General features: G+C 52.7%; 1 protein-coding gene across 1 annotated transcript; it reads right to left on the bottom strand.

Moving 5' to 3' along the window:
• Positions 1 to 742: 742 nt before the first annotated feature.
• Trnp1 (TMF1 regulated nuclear protein 1) lies at positions 743 to 7,254 on the bottom strand. The gene is made up of 2 exons (XM_020183071.2): positions 6,315 to 7,254; positions 743 to 1,458 (listed from the first exon to the last, which is right to left on the bottom strand). Exon 1 carries the CDS (start codon positions 7,135 to 7,137, stop codon positions 6,469 to 6,471), a length of 669 nt encoding a protein of 222 aa, XP_020038660.2. The 5' UTR covers positions 7,138 to 7,254; the 3' UTR covers positions 743 to 1,458; positions 6,315 to 6,468.
• Positions 7,255 to 10,812: the final 3,558 nt, after the last annotated feature.

The raw sequence follows: 10,812 nt of genomic DNA on the forward strand, positions 1-10,812 counted from the left end.
AAGGCCACTGCTCCTGGCAGTGACCCTCACCCGGCTGCCACCCCACCCTTTCAAGCCAGGAACTGTACAGGCTTCCCATCCCTGGGAACCTGGAAAGCTACACCACCCCTAGTTAGTTTCTTTCCATCTTTTCTATTTCCTTCCCTTAGCTTCCTTTTTGTCTCATCTCTCATTGTTAAGGAATCAAACCCAGGGCCTTGGGCATACTAAGCAGGTGCTCTACCACTGAGCCACAACCACCACCCCTATGTTAGTCTCTTCCTGCCAGGCTTGGTGGTACACACCCATGATCCCAGCACTAAGGGAAACAGGAGAATCTTAAGTTCAAGGCCAGCTTGGGCTATATTGTGAGACCATGACTCGAAAGACAAGCCACTCTTCCCAGTTTGCCTGTGCCCTGTCATCTTGTGGGGACCCTGATGGACAAGTGGGTCCACATAATCAGACAACCGCTGCAGGCCATCATGTTGTCACAGACGCACAAACCTATATAATGTATCCTGGTGCCATAGTCTCACACATCCCATCCTATCCCATCCCGTAAGTTTCACATCACACACCTTGGGAGACTTCCAGGGGAGGGTCAGCTGTGAGCCAGCCTCTAAACCAGTCAATAGGCCCAGATTGCCACACTGGGCAATGCTGCTCAAGGCAGTCAACTGAAAGAGCTGTGATAGCCACACACAAAGCAAAGGCAGCAAGGACACTTGCAAAGTGAACCTCAAAGCCACACACCTCAGACTTACATTATTGAGATTTATTCTTCCAGAACACATACATCTGGGGACTGATTTAATATACATTCACTTTGTAGAATTCTGCAAGTCTGGGCTGTGTGCCCCCTGCCCTCTGTATCAGGATACTTGAATACACGCGTTTCCTTTTTGCATTTAAAACTTTGGAAGTTTTATGTTGCCACCACCTCTTCCTGAGAAAGAGGTGTGTCCCTCCAAGGACACAGGCAGCAGCTGATTGTGAGAGGCCACAGGCATGCCCCCAGGTGGGGAGGACAAGGACAGTGGGTGAGAGAAACAGGCATTTCTTTGACTAATGTTTCTCATTCAAACAGGCCTCCTAGTGCTGTTAAGACTAGGAAACAATGACATCTACCCAAATAGGGACTCTAGATGTGCTGTGACTTGTTTAAGATGACTATCCTTAAAATAAATCTTTTTCATTGTCACACTGGAAATGTTTGCTGACTCTCGAATAATCCGATTGCATCTCAGGCCCTGTGGGAACATCTCTAATTGTACAGTGTAAGCAAAGTCCAATGTACTGTATGCAAAGAAATTCAGAGCATGGACCAATCCCCAGAGCCCAGCCCTGTGAAGAGAGGGCTCCGGACAGGACAGTGCTGAGGTTGGGGAGGGCCAATTCTAGAGGTTTTCCTGAAGGTGATGTCCAGGGAAGAAGCAGAATCCAGGAGTCCAGATCCAGAGTGGAGGCTTGGAGGAGCTGAAAAGAATAATTCCAAGAGCCTTGATTACTTCTTTCCCACAGCTACCCAGCTCCACCCAAACCCTTCACCATCTGCCTCCTCAAGAGGAGTCGGTGCAGGAGAGCCAGTGCAGAAAACGATACTATGGAATGAGGGACGCAGAGGCTCCCTGGGCTTTTGTCCTTGGCTAGAATCCCCACTGGCCTGAGCAGCTGGAATGGAATGTTCCTGGGATGAAAAGCCTGCCCCTCCTCCACCTCTCCCCTTATGGAGCTCCCCAGGGCTGGGGCAGGAGGGGTTGTTCCAGGGATTCCCGATATGGCCATACTCTAGAGAAAGCCAAAGCCCACTCTGCCCACTGATGAGATGTTTCCTTGGCCTAGACAGAGTGGCTCCATCATTCACAGATCTCCACTATGTGCTAGGCAATACCCAGAAGTTAGCTCCTCCCTAGCTCCCCCTTCCCCAAAATACAAAACCAAACAAGAAACTGACTCAGAAAAGGGAAGTCATTGCCCAAGGTCCCCCAGGTACAAAGATCTAGGTCAGGATTGAATCTCAGGTCGGTTTTGTTCCACCCAGGGCTCTTTTTACTTGCAATGGAGCATATTACCCTCCTGTCCTACCATCCCAGGCACCAAACATTCCAGCTCAGGTCTTCAGGGATAGGAGGCAGCCCTCCAAAGCACCCCCTGGTCCTGCACAGAGTCTTGACCATCCCTGGCCCACCCTTGCCACAAGCTAGGTGTGTTGACTCAGTCTGACTCATCCCCCAATGCCTAGACAACCAGGCTGGGGTGTGCCAGGCCTAGAGGGGGGCACAGGACACACACTGCCACCCCTGCAGTGCCTCCTACATCCTTTCCCTGAACCAAGGACCAGCCTGAAAGGTGAGAGCCCAGAGACACACCCCCACACAAACAACAGAGCCCTCAGCATGCTGAATATAGCACCCATAGCCCAATTTCTTTGGGGGTTCACTTATAGGTTCTGTATCTTTGGGTAAGTTTCCTGCCCTCTCTGACCCTCAGCCACCTCACAGTGAGGAGTTTCTGGGAAAACAAACATAATGGGTGTAAAGTGCTTAGCACAAGGCCTGGCATGAAGGAGGTGGTTAATTCCAGAACCAAGGGTTCCCTTCTCCCATCACTCCTGGCCAAGGTGCAGTCAGGGACTAATGAGGGAAGAAATAAGTTGGGAATCTCCAAACTTCCCCAAATACTTCCTCCCCTACAAAAGTAAGCACTGAAGCACGGAGTCTCTCCTTCAGCTCTGAAATGGCTGGCCACCTGAGTGGTTCTCAAGGGATCAGGCGAGTGGATCTTCCTGATGCATCTCATCTGGATACTCACTTCAGCCTAATCTCTAGGAGGCCACTTTGGTTGGTAGTGGCAGGCCAGGTGTTCTGGTGAATAGCAAAATAAAGCGGGCTTTTATTCAGACAGCAACAGGGGCAACTTCTTTCTTGGAAGTCTTCCTAATGTATCTTCTCCCAGAGTTACAGGGCTACCTTTGCACACCTTCTCCAAGAGGATGCCTAGCCCTAGGGACCTGGTGATGGGTACAGCTAGGGCCTCAAGCCACGCTCACCCAGAAAGCTATCACTGTAACTGCACCACCACCCATGGGCTGTGGAGACCCCTTGCAGCTCAAATTAGGAAGCTCTAGAACAATCTGCAAGGAGATGGTTGAGGGAGGGGCCACAGGGACAGAATCCACTCCAGGCCACGCCCTCCCATCTCACAAAGCAGCCCCACACTGCCCTCTGGTGGCACATACAACTGAGGTCACAGAAGAAAGGGGCTCAACTACGTGAGCTACTGGTTTGGCCCCAGGCTGAAAAAGGCTCCTGTTTCTCTTTCATTTGCTAAGAGCCCAGATTTACTGGTGGACATCAGTGTCCTTAATGCCAGAAACAAAACTGTTCTGGCTGCAGCCCTATGCCACCACCTAAGTTCCCTTGCTGTGTCACAGATTCTCAAGACTCCTAAACTCAGTCCAGTCTGCCAGGATGGGAGCTGTGAGTTCAGGTCAGCCTTAGCTATATAGTTAAGTTCAAGACCAGCCTACCCTATATACTGAGACCCTGTTTCAAAAACAAAAAGTATTCAGGAAGTAATAGAGGGAAGGGGAAGAGTCTGTCTCCTGCCCAGAGGCTAGAGTTATTAGCAGAGGTCTAACAATAGCCCTCCAGCTGTTGGGCCAGTGGCTAACACCTGTAATCCCAGCTACTTACTTGGGAGGTTGAGATAGGGAGGATCTCAGTGTGAAGCCAGCCCAGGAACATGAGTTCATGAGACCCCCATCTCCAAAATAACTAGAGCAAAATGGACTGGAGGTGTGACTCAAGCAGTAGAGCGCCTGCTTTGCAAGCACAAAGGCCTGAGTTCAAACCCAGTCTCATCAAACAAAAAATAGCCCTCTAAAAACAGATTGCCCAGTCCCCAGAGAAATCTCCTAGGATGGTGACGGTCATAGAAGACTGCCTGGAGGAGGTCTGGGAGATATAAGCTCTTAAAAGCAAAGATCTGGGCTGGTGGAGTGGTTCAAGTGACAGAGCATCTGCCTAGCATGCATGAGGCCCTGAGTTCAAACCCAACACCACCAACCACCCCCCCGCAACCCCTGCGCCCCAGGAAAAAAAAAAAAAGACCCTCTGCTCTCTGATTCAGGTTTCTTCCCGAAACCCCTGTCGTGAGTCCATATCAAGATTTGTTGATTGAGGAGAAAATGGAACCAGGCAGGGGAGCTTCTAGACTGGGTTCTGGGTAGACCAGGCAGAGGAAGGAAGGTGACATTCGTTAGTTGCTGAGGAGTAGTGGACAGAGCACTAGTCAGTAGCTGAGATTCAATTCACTGAGCTCTGTGTGCTCTGGCCAGGCCTTTGGTGGGAGTAGTGTGGCATCCAGAAGGAGGAAGAAGGAACAGAGCTGCCTGTGACACTAGGACCACTCTTCATATACCCGCAAACATACACCTTTCTCCAGCAAGTGCCATCTCTAATTCTCTGCCCACCCACCCTCCCCACCCACCAATTGGGACAAAGCTGATTACCAATAAATCCCAGAGAAAGGCAAAATTGATGGCATACAATATGCCTTTAGCTAAAAGCTTCTATAAACTAAATCCCCCCCTCCCTTGCAACCCAGAAAAAATATAGTCCTGGCCCAGTGCTTCGACCTGAGCTCCCTCACTCTCTCACCACCAGCAATTCCTATACTGAGCCTCTGGACCCCAAATGACCAGAGTGGCTTTGGAAGGTCCTTCCTCTCTGGGAAGGCCAGAATATGCCAGCACCTCCAGCACTGCTCCCTGACCCCCAGGATTTCTCAGAAAGACTGAGATCTCCTCCTCACCCTCCCTTCCTAAGGAGTTCAAGAAGTCCTGGCTTCAGCTGAGAAATCAGCAATAAATTTGGTACCTGGAGAGAGGAAGGGCTGATGGGGGAGGGTCAGGAAAGAATCTCTGACGTCATCTATCGTACATGACCTTCAGGACTCACCGGATTAGACTGCTTCCCATGGCTTTGACATTGTCATCCTCCCCTTTTACTCCATGCTCAAGCCCTGACGTGAGGAGGGACAGCTAGAGTCAGAGAGAATGACTGCAGATACAGGCCCAGAGAGGGGCAGAGTTGGTCTGTGTCACATAGTAGACAGGGCCCAGATGTCAATCTCCCTAGCCCAGCCTAAGATACTATGGGAGGGCACCCACAGGCCTGGCATCTGGTCCTCTCCCTCTCTGGCATGTGACCTTGAGAAATCCCCTCTCCAGTCTGTAAAGTGGGGACTTTAAATTAGCACCTAGGGATGGAGGTGTGGCTCAAGCAGTAGAGAGCTTGCCTTGCAAGTGTGAAGCCCTGAATTCAAATCCTAGTCACAGCTTAATTAGCTCTTGGCTCCTGAGCAGAAGCAGCACTTGTTTCTGAGTGACTTAAGAGTAAAATACCTTCCATGACTTACAGTGGAAGGTGACAGTTTTCTGCCTGTGTTAACTAGCCACAGTCCTTCCATTTGAAATAGCAATACCCACTTCACCCACTGACAAGTGGGGCTGCAGTTAGCTGAGAAGCAAAGCTGTGGCTAGGCCACTCAGAGCTGAGTGGAGGCAGGGAAATGGGGAACTGAAGGGCATCTGAACAGGAAGCAGCAGATGGCATTTCCAGTCTGGCCCTTTAAGACTCCCCATTCTGGAAGCTGATGCCATACTTGCCCCTTGGGGCAGTTAAGGAGAGCCACCTGGCTTAATCCCTGGCAGAGTCATCTTAGAGATGGGTTGAGAGGGGCCTCTAGGTGAGCAGGTGCCAATCACCCCAGCCTGGTTATCTCAGGCTGTGGTCTCAGGGAAGCTGCTATGCATGAGAAAAGCTGTAACCTAGAAGCAGAAGGGTCCAATTATGAAGGGGACATCCTCAGCGTTTCTGGGATTCTCTCTCCCCAAATGGGAAACAAAAGGCTCGGGTGAGGAGAATTCAGTCATATAGCCCTGCACCTGGGACCTCATTATTCTGCCCTCCCTAAGGTATGGAGCTGGGCGGTGCCAGAAAGCAGTAGCCTCAAGGACAAGCCTTCTTACAGCCCCAAGGAACTCAGGAAAGGCAAGGCAAGTGCAGATGAGTGTGGAGGTTGTTCCAGCCGTACAGAGGGTTCCAACTGGTAAAAGTTAGCCACCAAATCCTTCCTGGAGCTCAGCACCCTCCATACCCAACTCTATTAGGAGACTTGGTGCTACCACCTAACCCCAGGTGGCCCGGGAGAGGAAGCTGCGGGAAATGGACAGCAAGATACGAGAAGCCCCAGGGAAGGGAGATAGCGGGTCCCGAGCCCCCTCATACACACTCCACTCCTGAAAGCATCAGCCACTGACACCGCACCTGTCTCCTTTACTGGATCCCTGGCCCCCCTCGACTGTCTCTTCCTGCTGTCAGTCCGTCTGTCCATCCGCGGAGGTGACGCCGTCATCTGTAGTCCGTCGGTGAGCACCTGGACGATGGCTTGTCGGGGTGGCCAGGGGTCCCGGCGCTGAGGTCAGCGCTGGGGGGAGGCGGGGCCGCGCGGCGGGCTGCGGCGGAAGGGCGAGTCCGGCTCAGGGCCGTGGCCGCGCCGCAGCCGTCCGGCACCCCACGGCACGCAGCTGCCCAGGCCGAGCGCGGAGGCCAGCAGCGCTGGCGGGCGGCCCCGGCGACCGCGGCGGGCGCCCTTCTTCAGGCGCGACCCGTGAGCGGCCAGGTAGAGCTCGGCCTGTGCCACGCCGCCGCTCAGGCGGCTCAGGCTCTCGGCGCGGTGCGCCAGGCGCAGCTCGGCCGCCAAGAAGACTCGGTGCAGCTGCAGCACGCGGCTCTCCAGCTCCGACACCAGGCGCCGGCGGCCCTCCACTTCCAGCAGGCGCCGCCGCGCTTCGGCCAGCTCTAGCGCGCGGCCCCCCGTCCCAGCCGCCGTGCCGGAGCCGCCGCCTGCGCCCCCACTAGCGCCTTGGCGCCAACGCTGCAGCTCCTGACCCTCGGCCGTGCCCGCTGGCGCCGGGGCAGCCTCTTCCCGCAGCCGCGGCGACTGACCTGGGGTAGGGGTCAAGGTCGGAGTTGGGGGCGGGGGCTGAGGGGACGGCAGAGGCTCCCGGGGCTGAGGAGGGGGGGACCCCGGTTCTGCCGTCCCTTCCTGGGCCCCTGGGCCGCAGGCGCTGATGCGGCAGCCCGGCATCCCCCGCCCCCCGGCGGCCTGAGTCTGTCTGTCCGCAGGGAGGATGGACGCTAGCCACGAGAAGAGAAAGAGGCGGCCGCAGCGCCCACGCCAGCGCCGCACCCGCCGCCGGTACGTCTTATAGACCACGGGGCGGAGCGACGGGCAGCACAGCCAATCAGAAACTGGTATGACCTGAGTCCGCTCCGCCTTCACCCCACGCGTCCCCCCAAACCTTTAGGTCCCTGGTCCTTCGCCTCCTCGGATCCCCACAGCTTCTCCCCAAACTTTGGGTGGAAAGTGGGCAAGCTTCATTTCCCTGGACCCTCAAAGTCATAAGGTTTGGTGGCTGGTGCTTAGAAGTCATAGAATCCACTCTCCACCTGGGGGACGGTTTTGCCTGAGACCCCCGCGTGAAAGTGAGAGCCTGGACTAGAACTCAGGAGGCATGATTCATTGAGCAGTGCTCCTTCCCATACGTCACACTGATTCCTGGCAGTCAGTTCTATCTGGTCTTCTGGACCACAGGGCGCCAGAACCTCCTCCCATTTTCCTGGGTCTGTGGAGGTGCTTAAGCAGATTGGTGTCACCGGGAGAATGGGCACCTGACTGGGTTGGTTCCACACCAGTCAGGCCCTTCCCTTGCAAAACAGTTACCCTAGTGCTGCCTCTGAGCGTGCAAACCTTGGTGGCAGGAGTCCCGAATCCCAAGTTCTTCTCCTGCCTCTACCCTGCCGCTGTGGGCTCCTCCCAGCAGGTGTTCCCACACCTTTTACTTGGAGGGAAAAAAGACTCAGGGTGCAGGGATGCCTTGCCCAAGGTCAAATTGCGGGTTGGCGGGCTGCGCAGAAATGAACCAGCTAGTCATTCATGCCTTGGTGGTGGGGAACAGGTATCAGATACCTAGGTCTCCTCCCCGTTGTGAAGGGACCATCCATATTTGGAACTTCAGTCATCCTGGTAAAATAAAAGCACTGAGCCCTGCACATTTTCCCCGCGGCAGAAGTGGCGCTGATATTCCCCTTCCAAACACTGGCCCGAACACCACGCCCTGCCTCATTTCATGTGGTTGAAGGTGCATTAGAGATGGGAGGTGTCCACGGTGGGAGGACAAGATCTGGAGGGCCGGATACCAATCGATTGGGAGGGACTGCAGCAGACCCTGGGCTGGGGAGGACCTGCCAAAGGTGTGGCAACTAGTGCCCCATCCTGAAGAGGAGGAAGGCTCTGGCTTGAGAAGGAAGAGAGCCTCATCCCCTCCCCCATGTTCTCTAAGTGTTTACAGGTGCTCTCGACTGAGTGATGGGGACTCGTGGGCGAGACAGCACGGCTCCAGAGAGGCAGCTCAGCAGGGCCTCAGAGAGGGGGTGGGGGGCGGCTCTAGGCCCAGCGAAGAGGAAGAGTCCTCTCAGAGAGACGACTCAAAGGGAGTCGGTGCCCGGTGACCTGGAGGAGTAGTGGCTCCACAGGGGAAGGGGAGGGGTTTGGAGAGAGAAGTCAATAAGGAGGAGAGCCTTTCAGCGCAGTTATAGGACCCAGCCAGGGGGCTGGCATTTAATGAGCACAAAAATGCAGGAGAAGGGCTCAGGTGAGGTCTGGAAGGATCAAGGCATGGGGAGTCAGGGAGTCAGAGGGGCTCAGTGAGGATGAGGGAGGCTCAGGAGTTATCAGGTTGCTCCAGGAACACCTTGCAAATGGTGACATTCCTTTGAATACTCTCTTTTGTGTCTCCCAACCTTGGGTCTTTCTCATTGCAAAAACCTGCCACCCCCATCAGAGTGGGAAGATTGACAGGTGTTTTGCCTGCATCAGGCAGATCTGTTCCCAAACCCCTTGGGGATGAATCCAGGAGATCAAGAGCAGGATTTAACCCCACCCCCATCATCAGTTAGATCCAAAGAACCAGTCAGCTCTGGCTTCAAAACACCCATACCCCCACCCTCCCAACCCCTGCCCCCACCCCGCCTGTCCTTCCGGGTGACTTCAGCACTAATTTCTATGAGTGGGAGGAGATGCTTAATAAATATTTACTCAGGGCTGGAGGTTAGTAGAAAAACTTGAGCAGAGCCCTGGTTCAATCTCTAGCACCACAGTAAATAAACAAACATTTACTGAATAAATCAATGTTCTCTATCTCCTCACATCATCCCTTAGAGAGAGGGATTAGCAGCTTTTTCATCCTGATGAGAAACCAAAGCCTGCTAGGTGCATACCAGTAATCCTAGCTACTTGGGAGGTGAGATTGGGAAAATCAAGGTTCAAGGCCAGTCTGGGCAAAAAAACTCCAGTACCTATCTGCAAAATTAGTTATTAGTTATGCAAAAATGGCTTAGGGGTGTGGTTCAAGTAGTAGAGTGCTGCCTGCAAGCTCCAGGCCCTGAGTTCTAAAAACCCCAGTATGGCCAAAAAAGAAAAGAAAAGAAACCAAAGCCACTCAGAGTCACCTCTTTCTCCCTTGTTATTCTCCAACCATAGTCTCTGTTCCCATTCTCTATGGTATTCACCCAAGTTATAGATAACTATGTATTCATTCATTGTTTAGTTACCATATCTCTTCCTAGACTGGTTTGCTTACACTAGAATCCCCTGAGATTAAGTAGAGTGCTTGGTTGTATAAGGCATTCAATAAGCTTTTTTTCCCCAGTGCCAGGGATGGAACCCAGGGTCTTGCACATATGAGGTAACTGCTCTACCACTGAGCTACACCCACAGCCTAATAAACATTTGTTTGAATTAACAAACAATGCAAGGGCAGAGCTTGCTGCGAATGGAGAAGTCCCTTTCTCCATCCATTCATTTATTCATAATATGTAGTCTGAGCTGGCCTCAAATTTGAGATTCTCCTGCCTCAGCTTCCTGAATACTGGGATTATAGGTGTGCACTACCTAGTCCAGTGCTTCATTGGTTTTTTTTGTTGGTGGTTTACTTTCACTCACCACCTGATGGTCACCTGGGCTGACTGCTGGGAGGTACAGTATTGACTGAATGGGCCCTGCCCTTAGTGAGGATAGGGGTAACACAGATAGGTGATGGCAGTTTGGTGAGATTTCTACTGGTAAAAAGGAAATACAGAGGCTGCAGGAACACAGAGTTCAATAAAGCGAGCTGGGTGGAGATGCTCTGGGGGTTCCAACATGTCAGGTCCAGCCACTTCCCCAAAGAAAGCAAATGGAATTAATGGCGAAAAAACAGGAAAGGATTTTAGTCAACATATCTATGTTGGGAAGATGAATGAGATTAAATATCTCAGTTTTAGGTTTAAATAGAGGAAGAATTAGGGCAGAGGGTGAGAGGTCTGCATAATTAAACAGTCTTGGTCAAAGTGTGGTCTGTCTGATCATTATCTCAGTTCTGGTTCTGCAAGGTGGTTCTGAGAGGTCCTTATTGCTTGAGGGATTGATCCAGTTCTCATGAAATGATTGCTGCAACTGAGGGGTGACTTTACCATATAGTGATTTGTCTGTGAATCTCTGCTGTTCCTGGAGTCCAAGGTGACTGGACAATGACTGGAGACTTTCAGGTGATCTTTTGAGGGTCTGGAATAGGACTTTGTATAAGCTGACAATGAGATTGCCTCAGTTACTCTAATCTCTGTGCCTTCCAGGGAATGAGATAGGGTGGGTACTGAAATAGTCCTAACAGTACCAGCAGTTTCTAGACAGACACTCCGTGAGTGATTAACATGCCGATGTGCC

This window comes from Castor canadensis, chromosome 7 (assembly GCF_047511655.1).
Source record: "Castor canadensis chromosome 7, mCasCan1.hap1v2, whole genome shotgun sequence".
NCBI classification, from domain to species: domain Eukaryota; kingdom Metazoa; phylum Chordata; class Mammalia; order Rodentia; family Castoridae; genus Castor; species Castor canadensis.